The sequence below is a fragment of the Mustela erminea genome, chromosome 10, assembly GCF_009829155.1.
Source record: "Mustela erminea isolate mMusErm1 chromosome 10, mMusErm1.Pri, whole genome shotgun sequence".
In the NCBI taxonomy this organism is placed as follows: domain Eukaryota; kingdom Metazoa; phylum Chordata; class Mammalia; order Carnivora; family Mustelidae; genus Mustela; species Mustela erminea.
This window is the reverse complement of record NC_045623.1, coordinates 96,253,367-96,276,848: the sequence shown is the minus strand read 5'-3', so window position 1 is coordinate 96,276,848 and position 23,482 is coordinate 96,253,367. Positions and strand designations below refer to the sequence as shown.

Genomic DNA, 23,482 nt, shown 5'->3' with positions numbered 1-23,482 from the left:
GCAACTTCCTCCACTGCTCTTGGGGACCCACCCACATCGCTATGGCCTAAACCACCAAAGTCAAACGGTGGTGAGAGACCACCTGCCTAATTCCGCACCACCCATCTCAGAGGTACAGTTCCAAAAGTATTAGAAATTCTATGAAGTAAGAAAGAAAAAGAAATTTTATAAGGCTCCTCTGTACACTTCATTACATCAAGTACAGTGCTTGATAATCATCTGCTCAATTACTTAAAGTTTCCAAATCTGAACCTTTAAGGCTTCCGCTTTCTCAGCATTGATTCCTAATAATTAATCATAAAAGCGGACTCCAAATAACCTTTCGTGCGTGTTCACAAGAACATAAAATGCACACAAGTACAGAACTTTCTGTTAAAAAGCACAATAAGCCATTAATTAAAGACACAGAGAAGCCAGTGCTGGGACATTCCGCTGCGAGCAGCAGGAGGTCATGGGAGCCTGTCTCCATCAGGCTCACCTATTGGGATCTGCATGATTGGCCAGGATGTTGTAACAGCCAGTGATCAGCTTCTCATACACTCGAGCCAAGAACTCCTCAGACTCTGCGGGGCCCAGGATGCGCTCCAGGGAGTTGCTACTGATCTCAGCGACACTCTCAGTGCTTGACTCCAAAAGAAGGGGAAGAAGGGTCCGAATTACCTGTGGCGGATTCATCTCATCGGACCAACTTCAGCAAAGAAAACAGAACCATGTTAGTGAATATACTCCCCCTACAAAGGTGCAAAGGCAAGGATAGGGCAACTCAATCATTTACTGAGACAGGAGGACTTTTATTCCCGTCTTTTTTCCCCAATAGTTATTTTTTTATATAGGTATAATCATACAACTTCATAATTTCATTTTTCGTGATTATATCAGAAACAAAACCATTTTCACACATAAACCACATTTAATAAAATATTAAACAATATAAGATGCATTTTCCAGTATTCAGAAAAGAAAATCAACCCCTCCCAGACAACTTTCACAGGACTGCCTGGAACCTGGATCACGGTTAAGGCAATGTGATCAAGGCTTTCACCCAGGCCCTATGTACAGGCAGCCAAAGCAGTACCTCCACTGGCTTGCCCCAGGCCCCATAGGAGGAGAAGCTCACTCCCACGAGGATTCTGGAGATGCAGGATTTGACATACATCACTGCCACCTTAAAACTCCAACCCAAAGCACCTCAAAATTACGGTATGATTTAAAGCCTGCATGGTCTTTCCTGCCAGAGGGAAGGAGGTATTCTGCTACATCACATTCTAGGTCAATGCTCACACTCCACTCAGAAACCAGACTCTCTTTGCTACAGAAGCACGCAGGGAAGCATGATTACTGATGACACACTCCATCTTCATTTAGCTACGAAGGAACACTGGACCAGAGAGCACGCAGGGCTCCACAGTCGCTACTCACACAATAAGATCTCCGGTCAGCCTGACCAGTGAGAGGAGAGTGTGCTTCAGGGAAGCAGCCAGGGGCAGACTTTGGCCACAAAGAGTCCCCAAGTGAGCAGCTTGCACAGCACTGATGTAACTCTCTGAAGGGATGGTGTCATTAGCAAAGGCATTGCGCTGAAAGGAAGCAAAACAGACATGAATGGACAGACCATCTATCTACCCAGGATGAAATTCTCACATGGGGGGAAAAGAACCAACTGGCATAAACTAATACCCCATTGAGGTTTCTAGACAATGGCTCTACTCAGTATACACTATTACTCATCCTGGGAAGGAAAGGGGGGTGAAGCAAAGGAAGCAGTTAAACAAATTTTAACTAGTACAAAGGTAACCCAAAATTTAAAAAGTTAAGGGGCACCTGGGTCGCTCAGTCGGTTGAGTGTCCAACAGCTCAGGTCATGATCTCAGGGTCATGAGATCCAGCCCCATGTCGGGCTCTGCACTGGCATGGAACCTGCTTAAGATTCTCTCTCGGGCGCATGGGGTCTCTGTCAGGTGAGCATCAACTCTTGGTTTCAGCTCAGCTCATTAGATCTTATTAGGGTCATGGAATGGAACCGCATCAGGCTCCGAACTCAGCGGGGGAATCTGCTTAAGCTTCTTTCTCTCTCCCTTTGCCCCTCCCCTCCTTCCACCTCTTTAAAAAAAAAAAAAAAGCTAATAAGTGAAAACGTTAGTACAAAGTTAAGATACCCAATACCAGTTTTCAAATAATTATAATATATTCTACTTAACACTAAAACTACTATCTCTAATAATTAAGAAGGATGCATATTTTGCAAAGCATCAGAGCCTCCATTAAAATATCTTCATTATCCTTCTGCTACAGCTCCGGGTGATGTAAATAGAGCTCATGATTATAAAGCAGGGATAACAAGATTATAATACTTGACTCTCCCGAAGAACTATAGCAAGGGAATAATCTATTAATAGAGGTAACTTGGGCAGAGCAGACACAAAGGTCAAGTAAACTGACAGAAGACTCCACAGTCTTCTAACAGCCTCCAGAACCTGAAAGCTACCCTAGAAAACTCTGACAAAAGGAGAAGGTTCCTGACATTTTTCCTAAAAAGAAAATGAAAACAGCTCACATTTACTGAGAATTCAGGAGCCAAAGACTATACCAGGTACCTCAGATTTAATACAATTAATCTTCACATCCCAGTATTAAGAAGAGAAGGAAATGGAGACCCCGAGTAATAAAACAGCTGTCTTACAACGCACTAACACAGATTTCTTAACAAAACAACCACTTAAGTACCATTTGGGTAAATCAAGCCTTTGATTATTGATTCAGCCATAGAAAATACACTGCCGCATACCAAGGCCTCTTAGCAGGTAATTTCAGCCTAAGGAATAAGAACAGAGCACAGAATGGCTAGCGCTCCGCATCTCTACTGTGAGAGCAGACACTCACCCAGGATCCAATGTTGGGAAACTCGTTGGTGTTGATGTTGTTCCAGGATTCACACACAGCCTGCACCCAGGATGGTAAATTCTGAACCAGCGTAGGACCTGGAGGCGACAAGAAGGATGACGAGTCATCACAAGGGAGAAGAATGACACATGCTATTTTAAAGCCAAGCCCAAACACAGAAAGATACACCATTGCCCAAGCTGTCAGCATAATTACTAAGATCACTCAGATGGATCTTTCAATAGCAGTACTACATCCAAGAACTAGCTAATTGCTTAATAGCTAACAATGTCAATTATAAGGTTTTCATTTCCTATCATGTTCACTTTCTAATCTTGCAAGTAAAGGCAACAACTGAAAACAGAATGCAAAGTGGGAGCGTGTGACTACAAGTCAGGCTAAGACCGCTACTCAGCATCTCCCACACCCTCCACCGATAGGTAGCACTTTGATCTCCTCTCAAGACAAATCTGAGGGCAAGGATTCTTTTTTTTTTTTTTTTTAAAGGTTTATTTATACATTTTAGAGAAAGGTGAGGGGCAAAGGAGAGGGAGAGAATCTCAAGCAGACTCTCCACTGAGCACGGAGCCTGACACTGGCTAATCCCACAACCCAGAGCCAAAATCAAGAGTCAAGACACTTAACTGACTTTGCCACCAGGTACCCCTGAGGGCAAGGATTCTTTTTGTTTTTTTTTTTTTTTAAGATTTTATTTATTTATTTGACAGAGATCACAAGTAGGCAAGGGAGGCAGGCAGCAGAGAGAGAGGAGGAAGCAGGCTCCCCGCTGAGCAGGGAGCCCCATGCGGGGCTCAATCCCAGGACCCCGGGATCAACCTGAGCCGAAGGCAGAGGCTTAACCCACTGAGCCACCCAGGCAGAGGGCATGGATTCTTAATGCACATCAAGAACAGCATTCTAGGGGCGCCTGAGTGGCTCAGTGGGTTAAAGCCTCTGCCTTCGGCTCAGGTCATGATCCCAGGGTCCTGGGATCGAGCCCCATGTCAGGCTCTCTGCTCAGCGGGGAGCCTACTTCCTCCTCTCTCTCTCTCTCTCTGCCTGCCTCTCTGCCTACTTGTGATCTTTGTCTGTCAAATAAATAAATAAAATCTTTTAAAAAAAAGAACAGCATTGTAGGGGCACCTGGGTTGTTCAGTCAGTTAAGCATCTACCTTCAGCTCAGATAATGATCCCTGGGTCCTGGGATTGAGCCCCATGTCATGCTCCCTGTTCAGTGGGGAGCCTGCTTCACCCTCTCCCTCTGTTGCTCTCCCCGCTTGTGCCCTCTGCCAAATAACTAAATAAAATCTAAAACAAAAACAAAAACAAAAAATGCCAGCATTCCATGAAGTAGGAGAATTTAATTTCTGAAAGTGTGACTACCTGAACACTGAAAGGGCATTTTAACGCTTTCAATTCAGGAAAATACAAACTGTTATAAATCGAGACTATAATGACTGCTCTTAACTCCAGTCCTCCTCAGGCCCTTTTGCTTCCCCATCCTCCATTTCTACCAGATCATTCCTAACACAGGGAAGAGGTTTGCCCAACACAAAGCAGCAGCTCGCCAGTCTTCCTCATCTCCACAAATGAAACGGAGAACACAGGCTAATGCTTTAGAACCAAATGGCTTTGGGTTGGATCCCAGCCGCCACATCCTGCAAGATGTAGGATCTTGGGCAAATTAACTTCTCTAAGACTTTGTCTCCTATGGAGTAAAAAGGGAAAACTAACATTTCATAAAGCTCCCAAGAAGAGTGACAGAGATAAATCTATGTCAACTTTCAACAAACAGAAAGGTTCCAGTAAGTGGTAAACGTCAATAGACAGAGAAGTGGTAGGACTAGTCCTACTAGTGGTAAAGACATTTCAAAAGCACATTCAGGGGCTCAGTGGGTTAAAGCCTCTGCCTTCGGCTCAGGTCATGATCCCAGGGTCCTGGGATCGAGCCCCATGTCGGGCTCTCTGCTCAGCAGGGAGCCTGCTTCCTCCTCCCTCTCTCTCTGCCTGCCTCTCTGCCTACTTACGATCTCTATCTGTCAAATAAAATAAATAAAATCTTTTATAAAAAAAAAAAAAAAAAAAAAAAGCACATTCACTTACCCAGAGTGTTCGCCTTGCACCTACTAGAGCCAATAGCCAAAACAGCAGCAAAGCCATGCAGTTTCTCCTGGGAAGGTTTTTCAGTGGATCCTTCTTCGTTAAAGTTCTGTAGCAAATAGGCTCTGAGAAAACAAACAGGGGATACATGAAAGCTGAAGAATCTACTCCCATCACAGTTAGAAGAAACTGCCCTAGACAAACTGAAACACCTGCACCTCTATTAAATGTAGCTTACAGTCCCTGCCCCTTTGTGATCTTGTAAAAATTCCAAGGGGCAGCTGTCTTCCAAAGAACATCCCATCCTCTGAAATGTTCCCAAAACATAATTCCAGGACAAATGAGCTTGGCAAACATTGAACACTATCTACCCACCTCCCCCTGGCCCTGAAAGATGGGCTGTGTATATATTGAAGGATCTGAGAAGTACGGTTCACCTTTGAATAACAGGAATTTTAACTGCGCAGATCCACTTATATGCATATTTTTGTCAGTAAATAAAATATAATACTGTGGGGGCACCTGGGTGACTCAGTGGGTTAAAGCTTCTGCCTTCGGCTTGGGTCATGATCCCAGGGTCCTGGGATCGAGCCCCACATCGGGCTCCCTGCTCAGCAGGGAACCTGCTTCCTCCTCTCTCTCTCTCTCTCTGCCTACTTGTGATCTACATCAAATAAATAAAGTATATATATAATACTGTGAACATATTCTGTCTTCTTTATGATGTTCCTAATAGCATTTTCTTTGCACTGGCATAATTCTAGGAATACATGATATAATACATAGATATACAAAATAGGTGCCAACAGACTCTTTGTTATCAGTAAGACAATTACTGCAATTCAGGAAAACACAAACAGCTATAAATTTAGAGGGTAACTACCGCCCTTAACTCCAGTTCTACTCAAGTCCTTTCACTTCCCCATCCGGTCAATAGCAGGCTATGAATAGTATGTTTTGGGGGAAATAAAAGTTCTATGCACATTTCCAACTGCACAGGGGAACTGGTGCCTCCAACCCCATGGTGTTCGAGGTCAATCGTACTATACTTTTCCAAAAGCAGTTCAACCATTACTTACTCAAGACTTCCCAAACTAACTTGCCAGGAATATTTATTCACAGCTTAATGCACAAAAGAGTTGGCCTAATGGTCCAGACTGGAGCCTAGAAGCTCTCAGAGGGCAGGGACTTGCTCAGCTTTGCTACTGCCATACCCCACCTCCCTGCCCCTGTCGGCACCTAGAGAAGTACTTGACACACAGCAAGCACTCCCATTTGCTCTTCATACCTACTGCTTGTATATTGTCAAGTACTATGCCTCCAACAACAGGCCTCAATCTACTTATTGCAAGACATTCAAACTTAGGCATTAATTAAGCTTCACAAGGATCTAAGTCCCTTTTAGCATAAAAGCTCCACAGAGCAGAAGTGCCTGGGTGGTTCAGTGCGTTAAGCCTCTGCCTTCGGTTCAGGTCATGATCTCAGGGTCCTGGGATCAAGCCCTGAATTGGATCTCTGGACAGCAGGGAGCCTGCTTCACCCTCTCTCTCTGCCTCCCTCTCTGCCTACTTGGGCTCTCTCTCTCTCTGTCAAATAAATAAAATCTTTAAAAAAAAAAAGGCTCCACAGAGCAGGAGCTGAACGGTGAAACTCTCTTGGAACCAGAGAAAGTAAGTGAGTGTAAAGGGACCCAGTAAGAACAGCTACGTGGGGTAGCCACATCTTGACTACGGTGCGCTAATGTCATGTGGCAAGTCAGACCCAGGTTTACCAGTTCATCCTATGTAAGAAAAGCCAGAAATCTTATTTTGTGAATAAACTCCCTACCTGCATACAGTGAAAGTAGATTAAACATCACGCAGGGCTAGTTCTACAGGGCATGAAATTTGCAACATGTTATTTTAGAAGACTGGATTTCAAAACACTCCCTGACTCACTACAAAATTTGTTTCTCTACCTATATGAAATTGAAAGAGCATTTAGAGCTTCATCTTAGTGCATGACAAAAATGACATGTTTGGGAAAATTTCATTATCTTTCCTTGTATCCTACAAGTAAAATGCTAGAAAATACTTAAAGGTTCACAGAAATCAAACAACTTCTTGACTCTTCCTGAACTATTTGAAAATTCTCTCATCAGGCATCCCTCTCTTTATATTAGAGAAAAAAACATTTTACTGAGAGGGAAAAAAACCTTAGGCTGACAAAAAGGAAACAACGTTAAGATTCTGAGTCATTAAGGATCTGCACAGTACATAGAACCACTAAGTTCAAATTGAAGAATTTTCAGGCTTCTAAAGAAAATAAACCCCCCAAGAATCTAAACTCCTCATTTCCGACATCTGTGGTCAGGCAGCCCACCGCACCTAGTGAACGATGCATAGGTGTCAATGAGCTGTAGCGTGGCTGGAAGGAGGTTCTTGGTGATCTCAGATGACTTATGAGGATCTGTCTCGGCAGCCATCTTGGAAAAATGTTCATCCAGGGAGACCTGGACCTTGGAAATGGCAGCATCAAGGGTGTAGATGGACTGCAGACTTGGAATTTCATGGAGTTGCAAAATGGTGGTACAGTCGATGCTACAGAATGATGAGATCTTCAAAAGTACCCAAAATATTAATTAGCTGTGGCAAAGGGCTACGGCAGAAGCTAAATCCTGGCATTATGGACCCAAAACGAACATACCTGTCGAGCGAAGTATTCCTCTACAATTTCAACGTCATATTTCACTGAGCTGCATTTGGTGGATGCAAGTTCTAGGAGAGAACCAGCATGTTCTGCTTTCATTCCCTGTTTGATAAGGTGATCCTGTTTGGACAGCAAGAAAAAGTGCTCAGGAGATTAAAACAGAGAGAGTCTAAAGCTTTCATTACCCTTAAAAACTGACAAGTTCCCACAAGCACAGAACATGGTGGCTTTGGTCACCCCTCAGCAGAAAGCCGTATGTGACACCGTCGTACCTTTATCCAGTTGACATAGGAGCTGATACGGAGGCGGGAAGACCAGCGCAGGGTGTGTAAGATGTCACATTCACTCATCTCAGGTGAATTCATGGCCAGCTGATTCATGTAGGTCTTTGATGGTGGCAAAATCCCCAAGATCCTCCACAGTATCAAGAAGTAACACTGAAGGGCACAGGCCTCCTGGAAGAAGCAAAGAGACCGGTCACAGCAGTAGCACTTGGTATCATGTCATGAGCCTGCAGACAGCAAGAACCGTTCCAAATACACTGCTTAGAGCAGACTGTGTGCAGTCCTGATCTTCAGCTCAGATCTGACTCACAAGTCTGGTCCGCTCGTCTTTGACAGAGAATATATCTAATAACAAAGCAGAAAACAGGGCGCCTGGGTGGTTCAGTGGATTAAGCCTGTGCCTTCACCTCCAGTCACGGTCTCAGGGTGCTGGGATTAAGCCCCGCATCAGGCTCTCTGCTCAGCAGAGACAGTCGTTAACCGTCTGCCTTCAGCTCAGGTCATGATCCTGGGATTCTGGGATCAAGCCCCACATCGGGCTCCCTGCTCATCAGGAAGCCTGCTTCTCCCTCCCCACTCCCCGGCTTGTGTTGCCTCTCTCCCTCTCTCTCTCTCTGACAAATAAGTAAATATAATCTTAAAAAAATATATATGAAGATGCTAACAGAGACAGGAAGAAGGTGCCCCTACAGCAAAAATGGAGCCCAGCAAATAACATTTTCCTTCTAGAATAAGTTCAAATCCTAATAAGTTCAAAATCCTAATAATCTCAAATCCTCTCTCTGTGCCTGCCTCTCTGCCTACTTGTGATCTCCCTCTGTCAAATAAATAAAATCTTTAAAAGCGGGGGGACAGAAAATAATAACACACACACATAAGTAACTCGCTCCTCCTGTGCACTTCTCACAGGCCAAAGTCACTGTTCTAAGACAACTATGGCTCCCCAAGAATTTACCAAGTAACCAAAAGACAGCAGATCATCCTGGCCAGCAACCCCATCATCAGATGTCCCTTTTTATGGCCTGAACTGCTCTTATGGCTTCTAGAGGTAGAGACATATTCATGGAATCACAGGAAAAAACACCAGTGGAAGACTTTCACTGTCACATATCGACCACCATTCACTGAAGGTCTGATATTTAGGTTGCCATTATCTCTCAAAGTCATATAGGTCCCTCAATGTAACAAAAAGAAAGGCAAAAATGGTTAAATTATCTCCAAAGTGAATATAACTACCCAAACGCATAAAAATACTGAACTATCAGGGCACCTTGTGTGGCTCAGTTGGTTAAGCAGTCAGCTCAGGGCACAATCCCCAGGTCCTGGGATCAAGCCTCACATCTGGCTCCCTGCTCAGAGGGGAGCCTGTTTCTCATTCTGCCCATTCTGCTCCCTCCCCACTCGTGCTCACTCCCAATCTCTCTCTCACTCTCTCTCGCAAATAAATAAAATCTTAAAAAAAAAAAAAACCTTAAGCATCTGTCAGTTCTGGAAACAGGTAGTTCAGTAACTGATGAGATCCCAAAAAGATATTTCTGGTAGAACCACTACCCAATTATTACATTCTGAACTCTTTAAAAATCAGCCTGGGTAGGACGTCTGGGTGGCTCAGTCATTTAGTGTCTGCCTTCGGCTCAGATCACGACCCCAGGTCCTGGGATGGAGCCCCACATGAGGCTCCCTGGTCAGCGAGGAGCCTGCTTCTCCCTCTCCCACTCCCCCTGCTTATACTCCCTCTCTTGCTATCTCTCTGTCAAATAAATAAATAAATAAAATCTTAAAAAATAATAGTAATAATAATCAGCCTGGGCTTCAGTGGTCTTACCAGGGCCGTTACGTTCTTGTTTTCCTTTCTCCTGACGGTATCCAGCTGGGATCCAGCTGCAAGCAGGGATGTCAGGGCGGTATAAAGCTCATCATACTTGACAAGCTTAGAGAAAAGAACATCACATGCCTAATATTGAGGGAAAAAAAATATTTTTTCTTACTTTCTGAAATATATTGTCTACTACCCATCCATACCCTATCATTTAACCTCATGATTGGCAAAATACCTCATTCAAATTATAGGTACGAATTTCTCATTGCAGCAAGATTCCCATTCAGGGACCGCTCTCGGTTTATGGGCCATTATGAGCACAGAAAGGCAGGCATTAGAATGAGGCAACTATTTTTGTCATTAAAAATATCTAGAAGGTGCCTGGGAGGCTCAGTCATTAACTGTCTACCTTCAGCTCAGGTCATGCTCCTGGGATCCTGGGATCGAGCCCCACACCAGCAGGAAGCCTGGCTCTCCCTCCCCACTCCCCCGCTTGTGTTGCCTCTCTCCCCTCCTCTCTCTGAAAAATAAATAAAATCTTAAAAAATATATCTACACGTGAAGATGCTAGAGACAGGAAGAAGGTGCCCCTACAGCGAAAGTGGAGCCCGGCAAATAACATATTCCTTCTAGAGTAAGTTCAAATCCTAATACAGGCTAAATTCCCTTATTACAAAAACCAAGTCATTCCCTTTTTCCCCTGACAGACTGATTTTGGTGGAAACCATCTGACCCACATGTAAAATGGGGTTTTAAAATTCCTGGTACCACAGAATCGAGTCGGTTCAAATCATCCTCTGAGGCTTCTGGGGACAGGACACAGTAGAATCTGGGTTGTGGGACAGCATCTGAAAAACAATGGGCTCATTAAAAGAAACATGGTTTCATTCTCAACTCTTCTTAACAAGTCTAAAATGTAAAAACTAAGAAAACACTTTGGACACTTGAAGACACAAACAGCCTTGGCACTACTGACACCCAGGGCCACGTAACTGCTACAGTCCTATGCATGACAGGATGTTTAGCACCCTCCCACTGTGACAACCAAAAAGGTCTCCAGACATTGCCTAGGGTCTGCACTGGGGGAGGGGCCCAATCATCCCTAGTTAAGAACCACTCCTCTTGGGGCGCCTGGGTGGCTCAGTGGGTTAAGCCACTGCCTTCGGCTCAGGTCATGATCTCAAGGTCCTGGGATCGAGTCCCACGTGGGGCTCTCTGCTCAGCGGGGAGCCTGCTTCCTCCTCTCTCTCTGCCTGCCTCTGCCTACTTGTGATCTCTCTGTCAAATAAATAAATAAAATCTTAAAAAAAAAAAAAAAGAACCACTCCTCTAGAAGATGAAAGAAGTGCTCTTACAATCACCAAGTTAATCATTAAAACTGGGTCTTTAACTAACTGCATTAAACTTAAATGCTGTCTCCCCAATATCAAAGGGACTAAGTAATAGATCCCAGTGATAGTAAATTCATACACAGGTTTGATGAGAGTTTCCACAAAATACATTTAACAGCAACAAGCCTCTGGATGAGCAAACACACACAAAAAATAAACACAAGAGGCACTTCATGAAAAGAATGGACAACCGCTCCTGAGAGACACCAGAGAGAAGGTCACGGCTCCCATTATGTTCTGAACAATATCCCACCATGACCCGAAAAGATATTTAGCCTATGGGCTCAAACCATATTCCTATGGAAAATTAAATGTAATCATTCAGAGTGGCAGGAATCCAAGTACTGTACTCTATGAGTAGACACACGAATTCCTAATTCTTACGCCTCAATGTTGTTTTGCCTTTTGTTTTTAAAGCAATGTGGGATATGTGACAGTCTATTTCTAAAAATGTTTTGAATCCCTTGGTATTTGCCACCTGTAGGGAACAGACTAAATCTTAAAAAGTCTGTAAGCACCAAATTCAATCCCCTCAATGAAAACCAATGAGTCAGCATCTTACGGACAATCTTCTTTCTGACCTGATGAAAAATGCTTAGACCAGTTTTCTTCTACTTCTTTGAACCCATGATAGAGAGGGGTGGTTGCCCGGCGGCTGTTGCTGTCCTGGGATCCATTTGCCCACCCAAAAGGAGGACTCAGCAAGTTATGCTGCACCTTTTAAAACACAAATACTCAAATTAAAAAAAGACACATAGCCACATTCCGCATCTCACTGCAGGTGTGATAACTGATCAATATATCAAAGCGGGGGAAACTCACAAACCAACATAATGTTTTGCTTTTTCTGTGACTTCTTTGGGGAGCATCTTTTTGCCAAAGTATGATGGGAACAGGGCTCAAGCAAACATTTTAGGAAATGCTGAAAAGTCCTTAACTGGCCATCCCATCCTCATGTTGGATCCCTACAACAGAAGAGTTCACTAATCCATAAAACTTACTGCTCAACCATCCTTCAACTGCTAACAAATATTCAAGAAGGGCAGATGCTCAGAGCACTGAGCTGGACACCAGGTAAAGTGGGTTAATTCAAAGGACACCTGTGAACAGAACCTATAATCCAGTTTTCACAAAACCATCAAATCGAATAACCTACATTTACTGCTCCTAGCTAGATACAAAGTGTGAGTGCACATACACAAGTCCAGAGGTCTTCCTAAGGTTAATCATGAACCTACCACAACAAATGCCTAAAACCTAAAGTCAGCAGGTCATTTTGCTTTGGACCATGGCAACTCAAGAAGAAAAACACAAAAACAATGTGTTTGTCTATACCTGCTCAAACAGATACACAGGGGCTTTGGAGTACTGATGAAGCAGATAATCGAAGATCAGAAGGAGGCGAGCCAGGATGAGGGGCACGGAGCGCGCCTGAGCATCCATGTTGGCGCTCAGCTCCTGGATGATCTGCACAAAAAGGGTCAGGATGGCCCGCCGGCCTTTCTCAGTGAAGTTGTGGAAAATGAGGAGCAGCAGCTGCAGGTGCTCTACATTCAAGTCTTCCGTCTCGTTGGGCACCACCCCTTGCAGGGCGTTCTGCTTCATTGTCGACAAAAACCTACCGCAGAGAAAAGGAGAACGTGTCTGGTGGAGGAAGTTCAGAACATCCCCCAAGAGTTACAATGTCAAGGGCTAGAAGAGTTACCCCTTTTTAAACCCAGGCACTAATACAACAAATCAAGGAAGACAAAAATCTACATGTAAGAGAAGATTAAAAACTCAATCTTGGCTACAAAAAAGGTAAATTTGTGAACCATGAGAGACTATGGACTCTGAAAAACAATCTGAGGGTTTTGAAGGGGCGGGTGGTGGGAGGTTGGGGGAACCAGGTGGTGGGTATTGGAGAGGGCACGAATTCCATGGAGCACTGGGTCTGGTGCAAAAACAATGAATACTGTTATGCTGAAAATAAATTTAAAAAAAAATTTTTTAATTTAAAAAAAAAAAAGGTAAATTCGGCCACAGAATAATTTTCCCTTCTCGACTGTGGCAATAGCATAAAAAACCCCTTCTGCCCCTTATAACCACAAAAAGAACCGTAAGCTCCCCCAAAAGGTGTTTCATTTTTTAATTAATAAACCTGGACAGTTTTATAAACTAGAAACTGTTCAATTAACTTTTCTCTGTAATTTGACTCAACAGCTTAATTCTTAATTTGAGAGTTTACACTACAGGTTAAAATCACTGCATGAGGGCGCCTGGGTGGCTCAGTGGGTTAAGCCGCTGCCTTCGGCTCAGGTCATGATCTCAGGGTCCTGGGATCGAGTCCCGCATCGGGTTCTCTGCTCCGCGGGGAGCCTGCTTCCTTCTCTCTCTCTCTGCCTGCCTCTCTGCCTACTTGTGATCTCTCTGTGTCAAATGAATAAATAAAATCTTTAAAAAAAAAAAAAAATCACTGCATGATAGCACTTAAAAATAACTCAATGTACTAAAAAGCAATAAAAAATAAATTACACTATTCAGAGAATTTGTCAAAAGCTTTTATGCAAAAAAGGAATGAATTTAGCCAATTGTTCCCACTGCCTTTGGCTATTAGGAAAGAGATTTGTGTTTTAATACGAGTTGCCCTCACCCCCATTCTCCCTCCCCCTCCCCCACTCCCTGGCCTTTTTGCAAGATTCCATCAAGAAAAATACAGTGGGTCTTTGGCATTCAAGGAGGTTTATGATTTCTCAAATCCAGCATTAGAGCTATTTGATCATAGCATGGGGAAGAGAAAAGCAAAGCCTTTTAGGAAAACAAACTGCTTTGAAGACTCTTAACCATGTAAACAAAAATGGCAAATATAGGTCCATCTAAAGAGGATTTAGATGATTAATGTGAGCTTCCCCCAAGTAAAAAAATTCTTTAAAAGTTGTCCAAAAAAGACAAGTCACTCTGAGTGGTTTTCATGTTGAGAGCAAAATAACCAAAGATAGAATTCGCTTCCCTGTTTCGTCTTTCAAAAAATCAGGACAAAATAAAATTGGTTACATTCAGGATTCAGGTTCTGTCTCATAACTGCATCCATATCCCCCATGTGCTAAGGGATGATTTTGTTTCCAGACCACAGTGTAGGTATTTCTGCTTCTTAAACAGCGTATCTTCCCCCAACACCATCAGAAACATACTCCTCCGCCCTCACTACTGTACCGCTATCATCACATACCTGAGAGCCCCGGGCTAACTACAAAGAAGTCAAACAGATTGTAAAAAAAGCACATAACCACCTCTGCAGGGCTTCTCCTGGAATTCTCTTACCTGTCCCAAACTTTAAGGCATTCAGGGACATCAGGATCACCTTGAGCGCCGGCTTTATGTTGCCAGATGAGCAAAAGGCGTGAAAGCACAGAGAGGCTTTGAGGGTGAATGTACAAGGGCCAAGGGCCCTCAGAGAAAGGAGCTACTCCCAGCTGCTGCAACAGTGTGTTCTGCCAAGGAAGACATACAAGAAACCATTAGGAAAAAGAGAACGAGGCCAAAGGTTACCCATGAGCCCTAAATGTTACTCTTTAATGCTGGAAGAGTATTTTATTTTATTTTTTTTAAGATTTTATTTATTTATTTGACAGAAATCACAAGTAGGCAGAGAGGCAGGCAGAGAGAAGAGGAAACAGGCTCCCCGCTGAGTAGAGAGCCTGATGCAGGGCTCGATCCCAGGACCCTGCAATCATGACCCGAGCCAAAGGCAGAGGCTTTAACCCACTGAGCCACCCAGGCGCCCCTGGAAGAGTATTTTTTTTTAATAATTTTTTTTTAATAATTTTTTTTTAAGATTTTATTTATTTATTTGACAGAGAGAAATCACAAGTAGATGGAGAGGCAGGCAGAGAGAGAGAGAGGGAAGCAGGCTCCCTGCCGAGCAGAGAGCCCCATGCGGGACTCGATCCCAGGACCCTGAGATCATGACCTGAGCCGAAGGCAGCGGCTTAACCCACTGAGCCACCCAGGTGCCCAAGAGTATTTTTTTTTAAATATTTTATTTATTTATTTGACAGACAGAGATCACAAGTAGGCAGAGAGGCAGGCAGAGAAATAGAGGAGGAAACAGGCTCCCCACTGAGCAGAGAGCCTGATGCAGGGCTCCATCCTAAAACCCTGGGATCATGACCTAAGCCAAAGGCAGAGGCTTTAACCCACTGAGCCACCCAGGCGCCCCCTGGAAGAGTATTTGAAAGAGCATGCAGAAATTCAGATTTAGACCTGGTTTGGAGAAAGGTCATTCACTCAACAAAGAACAAAACTATAAAGGGAAAATTACTAATCTAACCCCGTTCACAACTATAGTTAGTTCAGACATGGGGTCCTAAAAAGGGGCGATGCACTGAGACAGCAGAATCTGGATGACTATCCAAACGGGCTGACAGTTTTTCTTTCACAACCAGTTATATACAAGTAACACTGGAAGTGAGAAGGTCCTGAAACTCACAGGTCCAGCCGCTTATATTCCACAGCAGTATCAGCAGAGAAAGTCTGCCTCTTAAGATGTCAAGGCACCCCAAATTAGTCAGGGTTGTCTTTGCCTCCAGTTGTACCATGTCTTTCAAATGAGCTTGACTTGCAGCTCAGTTATCTAAGCTGCAACTTATCTTCTCAAACACACACACAAACTGAGCACGATGCCAATGGAAAACCAAAGGCCCGCTTTCTCACTTGGCTTCAGAAGACACAAATCATAGTTACCTCGGGATATAGGATAAATTTCTAAGTCTATCAAATTAAATTATATTCTTATAAAACATCCCAGAGGACCCCACTCTTTGGAAATAATTATTCAAAATGTCACAGATATCAAGAGTTCATGGAGCTCCTGGGTGGCTCAGCTGGTTGAGCATCTGCCTCTGGCTCAGGTCATGATCCCAGAGTCTGAGGATCGAGGCCCACATCAGGCTCTCTGCTCAGTGGGAAGTCTGCTTCTCTTGTCCCCCTTAACTTGGCTCATGCACATTCTCCCTCTCTCTCAAATACATAAAATCTTTAAAAAAAAAAAAAAAGTAGTTCAAATGTACTGGGTAGCTATCACAGACTAAGCTCTGCACACACACCGTCCCACGAAATGCTCAGTGTCAGGTGGGTACGTGCTCCATTTTACTGATGGGGGAAATAGAGCTCAGGGTGGTTTAAGAACATGACCTAAAACACATGATTCCCAAGTGTCCAAGCCAGGATAATCTCAAAAATCTGCACTCTTAATCATTATGCTCCACACAGCCTTAAAGATTTTCTCAACTCCTAACTCAAGGAAATAATTCAAAAAAATTAACATGCCTGAGCTATATAAGAAATATTACCTGAAACACTCCTGTAATAATAATAAAAAATTTTTTTCAGAAAAAAATCTAAGTGTTCAAATCAAGAAAAATGCAGCCATAATAGTGGCAACTATAAAGACCAAGGAAAACAATATTTGAAGCAGTAAAATTTTAAAAAGCGGAAAAAAGAGATGTATCGATATTCAGATTTTAACTGCGAAACTGCACCTATACAGATAGGGACTAGAAAGAAAACAGAAAAATGTACATCATGAATTTGGTGGAAGGATATGATGTCATAATGTTGATATATTTTTTAAGAGGATTTTTTGTTTTGTGTCAAGTTGTTTCAGGCCTCAGAGCCCTAAGAAATGAGCAAACAGGGGCACCTGGGTGGCTCAGTGGGTTAAAGCCTCTGCCTTCGGCTCAGGTCATGATCTCAGCATCCTGGGATCCAGTCCCGCATCAGGCTCTCTGCTCAGCAAGGAGCCTGCTTCCTCCTCTCTCTGCCTGCCTCTCTGCCTACTCGTGATCTCTGTCTGTCAAATAAATAAATAAAATCTTTAAAAAAAAAAAAAAAGAAGAAGAAAAGAAATGATCAAACATTCCTCAGAACCTGGTTTTCCCCATCCACTCCAATTCTCAGTAGCCCTAAGAGGAACTGACTTTCTAAGTAAAACTGAGCCATAGCAAACCCACAAAGGCCTGGCTTAAAGCGTTTCCTCCAGCCCTTTGGGTGCCCTGTCCCCACCCCTGCTTCGTGCTGGCATACCAGGGTTTTCTTCCTCCACCCTCCTCATTCAGGTCCCATCTTCCAACCCTCTAACTGTTCTCATTACTTCAACAACTGCCTCTTAGTGCTTAATTCCCAAAACTCCATTGTCAATGTTAATTTTGGGGGGCATTTTTTAATTTATTTGAAAGAGACAATAAGCATGAGTGGGAGGCAGAGACAGAGGGAGGAGAAGCAGACTCCCCGCTGAGCAGGAAGCCCAATGCAGGGCTCCATCCCAGGACCCCAAGACCATTATCTGAGCCAAAGGCAGACTCTTAACCAAATGAATCACCCAAGGGCCCCTCCATCTTAATTTTTTAAGAACTAAATTTCAGATTCACATTTTCAACTACCTTCTAGATGTCTTCAACCCACTGGCACCTCAAAATGCCATCTTACTTAAAATGATTTTTTTAATAGTAGTAGTCATAACTATTTTAACTAAAAACATTGAAAAAATGCACAATTCTTATACAAAACTCATATGTAATTCTCGTATACAAGAACATACAAACTGCTTTTCTCACTGGACTAAAAGGGCTATAAAATTCTCCATTCCAACAGAAAAGAAGACAATCCCACGGTAACGCTGCAGCTCATTGCCTCTAGCTTACTCCTTCATGAAAAGAAAGTTTTGCACTCAAGCTGTACCGCACACTGGCTTCCAGGCTAGCCGAACCAGCTGGATCTCCAACTTGTTTTTCAGAACAAGAAAATGACACAATGCATCTCATGTAGCTCAAGAACCCAGAGGATCATTCTGAGCAAACATGCAGTAAATAAGCTATCCATGAGTGAAAAGAACCCGAGAGCTGACTCAAACCTAGGAGAGTGAGCTCCCTGCGAACTCAATATGGCTCCTTCTACCACCAATCCAATTGTTCTTGCTGACATCCCCTTTCTATGAGACCAGAGCACCCTTCTGGTCTCATTTGGGTTGAAAAGGCAGTCAGTATCTCAATACCTTCCTATCCATGTCCTTTACCCCATTCAAATAATTTCTCGAGATCTCTACTGCAGGCCCTTTATCCATACCTTATCACCCCCTTTCCTCATGACCCCAAACTAATCCCAGTCATCTGGATTTCGACAATGCCTACAACACTACCTGGTATACAGTAGGTGCTCAATGAATACTCAGTGAATGGATAAGTGAACATATACCACTATGTAATATTAAATCATTATACTCCTATACTCAATAGTAATAAACATTAAGACATTAAATATGTTAATAAATATAACATGAATAACAGTAATAGTAACAAACTAATAAAGACAGCAGCTAATCTCTAGTAGGCACTAGTACTATGTGCCAGGTATGTTTATTTTACTTATGTCATGATAAAATAAAGTAACATAAAATTTACCACTTAAATCATTTTTAACTATACAGTTAAAGTGGCATTAAGTACATATACACTATGCAAACATCACTACCATCCATCTCCAGCACTTTATTTTTCCCAACTGAAACCTATGCCCGTTAAACACTAACTCCCTGTGACACTGTGATACAATATTAATATTGTGATACAAGGAGAAATACATATTTGGTCTTTGTCCCACTCCTGGCACAGAGCTCCTAAAATCTTGTCATTTCCTGACAGGGTAAGAACATGTTTTGCTCTTCGTAATAAGCCCCTTTCAATATTACCTGTGTTTATGATAATGAGGCCCCTAAACAGCTTCAGGATGGGGGCTGGTTGCCAGAGGAACCAACCACATAATTAGAGGGCTGGATCCCCAACCTTTCAATTCTATCTCCAACCAGGGCTAGAGTTTGAGCTAATCACCAATGGCCAATAGAGCAAAATGCCAACGGAAAGCCAGACAAAGCCTGCTTTCTCATTTGGCTTCAGAAGACACAAATCATCTTAGTAGACTGCTCTATTAAACAAATTTGAAAGAAAAGAACAGACAGACCATGCCAACCAAGCACATGGCCTTTTGGCAGAAAGTCCTCTTTCTGCTACATGTTCATAAATCATCTTCAATAAATAGGGTTCAATTTCTTCTGTAAGGAGAAAAAGCCTAGCAGTCTTACTAGCTCAGACCCAGTTTTTTATCACTCTGATGAAGAAAATTTTTATGATGCAACTTACATTTGTTTTCTTTCAAAGACTGGGTGGGGTCCATTTCATTAACCTCCCTTAAAGGACACTGTGTATGTCTTGCAGCACTAGTTAGACACCTTGGGTACATAACTTTGTATGCGGGGTGCCTAGGTGGCTCAGTCAGTTAAGCGTCCAACTCTTGGTTTCAACTCAGGTCATGATCTCAGGGCTCTGGGCTGTGCATAAGGCTGGCTTAACATTCTCTTGCTACCCCTCCCTTTGCTGCCTCTGCCCCAGTTCCATACACACGTGCTCTATCTCTCTTTCTGTCTCTCTCTCTCCAAAAAAAAAAAAAGAACTTTGTACACGATTCCAGAGAAACAATATCAATAGCAGGTAAATTACATTAACCACCCTTCACTTTCTTCCATGACAGCAATGAAATTTCAGGGAAGAATTTAAAGTCCCATGTTTGGAAATGGAATGAAGACGGAGGTTTGATAACTTGCTCTCCATAAAGTCAGTGATTATGGGAGGCCAAGCTGCACGTCCACACAAAGTCTGGAATTATTTTTTTAAATGCTAAGAGGGCAACATCATTACAGGAATCTTAAGAACTCCTATTCTCTACGGAAAGTATTTCTTCCCCCATGATTTGGACAAGTTTAGGCAGGAAAGGGCCAAGTCCATGAACTTTGAAACTTCCCTAAATAAATTTAGATCTCAGCAAGGAGCTGCTAACTTTGGCCGGACATCTTGACCGTATATAGTCTGAGAAGGTGCAAGAGGCCACATATTAACTAAAGCATTGTGTTCTCTTCATCTCACGTCAACAACTTTACCACTCAAGTCATATTCCCTTTCCTGCCAAAAAATCATTTTTTTAACATTTCCTTATTTGTGAGATAGAGAGTTCTAGAATGCACACACGTGCATGCACAGGGGAGAGGGGTGGAAGAAGAAAGAGAGAGAGAGACTCTCAAGCAGACTGCGCTGAGCATGGATCCTGACGTGGGGTTCGATCTCAGAACCCTGAGATCACAACCTGAACTAAAATCAAAAGTCCACTGACTCGAGTGGAGTGGTACGCTCCACTGACTGTACCACCCAGGTGCCCCCAACGCAATGCTTGTATAAATAGGTTTTATAATTTTTTTTTAAGATTTTATTTGTTATTTGACAGAGAGAGACATAGCAAGAGAGGGAACACAAGCAAGGGGAGTGGGAGAGGGAGAAGCAGGCTTCCTACTGAGCAGGGAGCCCGAGGCCAGACTTGAGCCCAGAACCCCAGGATGATGACCTGAGCTGAAGGCAGATGCTTAAAGCAGATGCCCCCAAAGCAGTTTTTTTCATAACACTAGGTATGTATAAATAGGTTTTATAGTTATCTTTTTAAACAATTAAATAAATTTTTAAGAATTTTTCAAATAACTTGGGATGCTAAGAATCATGTTTAACTTTTTGAAATAGATTCCTAGATTTTGTTCCCTTGGGGGAAGTACATACCCCTGAACTGTGTGCTGATTCTGAGAATCCACCAAAATAATCTTAAGAATAATGAAAAATTTTCACAACAATCTTAGGGCAAACTATTAGAGAGATCTACCAAATTTAATTCTTCCAGGGGAAGTGAAGGGTAGCTGCAACAGAAATCTGCATTTATTAAATAAATTCCCCAGGGATCTTTATGCACACTAAGAGACTGAGAATCACTAACTCTGACCACATTAAAAAATTATTCTTAAAATATGACACTGTGGGGGCTACCTGGGTGGCTCAGTTCAGTGTTGGACTCTTAAACTCAGTTCAGGTCTTGATCTCAGGATCATGAGTTCAAGCCTCGCGTTGGGATTGGAGGAAAAAACACATTGTCAAATGGTGGGAGAAAAAGTGAATCTATAAATCTGACACATTGCGGGTAATGGTAAAACTTGGTGCTTTTTTTTTTTTTTTAAGTAATCTCTATACCCAATGTGGGGCTCAAACTCCCAATGCTAAGATCAAGAGTCGCCTGTTCTTCCAGACTGAACCAGCCAGGTGCCGCACTGGTGTGGCCACTTGAGAGAGCAGTCTGGCATTACCTGCATACAGTCACATACTCGGTTTCCTACCAGATCTACTCCCAGTTATCTGCCCATGAGAACCCCCTGGTTATCCAGGGGACAAGTACAAGATCACAGCAACACCTGGAGTAGCAACAAACCCTGACACAACCAAAAGGTACATCAGTGGGAGCAGAGGGGAGATGAATAAATTGGTACAGTCACAAACACAATGGCACAGTATATGGCAAAATAAGAACTATAGAATTAGCAATAGCACAGATGAATCTTGGCAATATAATCTTGGAAAATAATACTAAATGAAAAAAGAAAGCCCAACAAGACGATATATAAAGAGGATGGTATCATTTACTATAAAGCTAAAAGCAATCAAGTAATTTGAAAATTTAAAGAATATAAATGTAAAAATAAGCGTATATATAAAACTAATGAAAGGAGGAATTTGAGATACAGGATTCAAGACATCACTTACTAGTGGGGAGAAAAAACCCTAAGATTTTTTAAGGCCTCAATCAAGCTCCCAGGCTTTATTTTGCTGGTGAGTTTGCAAGTAAGCTTGTATCAGAAAGCATCTACCTCCTGTAATTTCAATGACATTTTTAAAACACATTTCCTACATGGATTCCTTGGATTACCGGTGGAGTTAAGCAATTCCTAGGATTGTTAGCCACTGATATGTCCCTTTTTTATAAACTGCCCTCTTATCTATTTTGCCCACCTGTCTACTAGGACACTCATTAGGAGCTGGTTTTGTAGTTTTTCCTTTGCTTTAAACTTACTGAACGACTTGAGGATAAAGAACACATTTTTTTCGGTCTTGAAATGATCCTGACGGGGCAGAGGGACATATTAGAATAATCTCTCAAACTCTTCCCAGTGAAGGTGTTTCCACAACAAGCCATGTTCCTTTGTAATCAGAACACTACAGCCTACTGGGAGCAGACACACACACAGCACTTGGCCGAAGGTATCGGTGCAGACAAACCTGCAGAATGGGTGACTGAAGGTCAGAAGTTACCAGAGAGTGGTTGAAGTGATAGAGAGCAGCAGCGAACTCTTCATCTGATGAACCTGGAAAGCAAATAAGGACACTCATTATTCAAGCAGCCCCTTGATGCATCACACCTCCCTGCCAACAGCCAAACGTCACTGGGGGAAAAAAATCCACCAAGCCCCTATCCTGCCTACTGACCCTTGAGTCCATCTTTGTCCACCTCTTTAATGATGCTGGCCAGGGTAGCCATGTGGTGTTCTGAAAGAGACACGCTCAGGTAGTTTCGGATAAAATTGTTCCGCGAGTTCAGCATGGAAGAAGTGATGAAGTTCAAAATGTTGGAAGCCAGGCCTAAGAACTGAAAAACATAAAGAACCTTACATCAGGTCCATAGGCCCAGACTGCCTCCAAATCCTGAATATAAAGAGAACTAAACCACGCCCACAGATATGATGCAACAAAAGCCATGAATTAAAGGGTCAGATTTTAAATCCCCTACAGTGAGATAAAATTTATTATAACAATCTTTCCCACATAATTCTACCAGTTACACAAAATGGCACCAACTGAACACAACAGACTTCAGAAAACACTGTGGGAAGACAGAGGTTTCTAGATAGACTTGCTTCTGTCATTCCTCTAAGGCCCTGAATTTCTTCAGCTCAAGGACATTACTGAAATAAGGAATTCTGGGACTCCTGGGTGGCTCAGTCGGTTAAGCAGCTCCCTTCAGTTCAGATCACGATCCCAGAGTCCTGGGATCGAGTCCCGCCTCTGGCTCCCTGCTCAGCGGGGAGCCTTGCTTCTCCCTCTTCCTCTGCCTCCTACACTGCCTGCTTGTGCTCTCTTTCTCTGACAAATAAATAAATAAAACCTTTTAGGAAAAAAAAAAAGAAGGAATTCTGAGGCCTGTATGATCATTATACACACACAAAATTCTTAGCTCTTTGTTTCTCAAAATGAACTGAATTATTGTGTAAATGTTTTATGTCCACAACCTTGATGAGCTGAAGCTGTATGAAAGTGTGCTCCGTATCTGCCTTATCAATCTAGCTTTAGAACAGCGCTGACACATAGTACATCATCTAGAAACGCTGCCTGAACAAATAATTTAGCAAGCACTTAGGATGGACCACACCT

General features: G+C 42.8%; 1 protein-coding gene across 8 annotated transcripts in view; it reads right to left on the bottom strand.

The window, feature by feature from the left end:
• The window catches only part of UBR4 (ubiquitin protein ligase E3 component n-recognin 4), a 136,859-nt gene that overhangs the window by 90,882 nt on the left and 22,495 nt on the right, over positions 1 to 23,482 (bottom strand). For all 8 annotated transcript variants that reach the window (XM_032302693.1, XM_032302695.1, XM_032302699.1 and 5 more), the window contains exons 16-29: positions 22,541 to 22,700; positions 22,334 to 22,419; positions 14,463 to 14,632; positions 12,498 to 12,780; positions 11,744 to 11,879; positions 10,540 to 10,619; positions 9,778 to 9,906; positions 7,941 to 8,123; positions 7,666 to 7,788; positions 7,347 to 7,576; positions 4,984 to 5,105; positions 2,881 to 2,978; positions 1,420 to 1,577; positions 479 to 688 (exon numbers count right to left, since the gene is read on the bottom strand). In XM_032302693.1, coding sequence (XP_032158584.1) covers positions 479 to 688; positions 1,420 to 1,577; positions 2,881 to 2,978; positions 4,984 to 5,105; positions 7,347 to 7,576; positions 7,666 to 7,788; positions 7,941 to 8,123; positions 9,778 to 9,906; positions 10,540 to 10,619; positions 11,744 to 11,879; positions 12,498 to 12,780; positions 14,463 to 14,632; positions 22,334 to 22,419; positions 22,541 to 22,700 — 2,168 coding nt within the window. The remainder of the gene's footprint in view (positions 1 to 478; positions 689 to 1,419; positions 1,578 to 2,880; positions 2,979 to 4,983; positions 5,106 to 7,346; positions 7,577 to 7,665; positions 7,789 to 7,940; positions 8,124 to 9,777; positions 9,907 to 10,539; positions 10,620 to 11,743; positions 11,880 to 12,497; positions 12,781 to 14,462; positions 14,633 to 22,333; positions 22,420 to 22,540; positions 22,701 to 23,482) is intronic.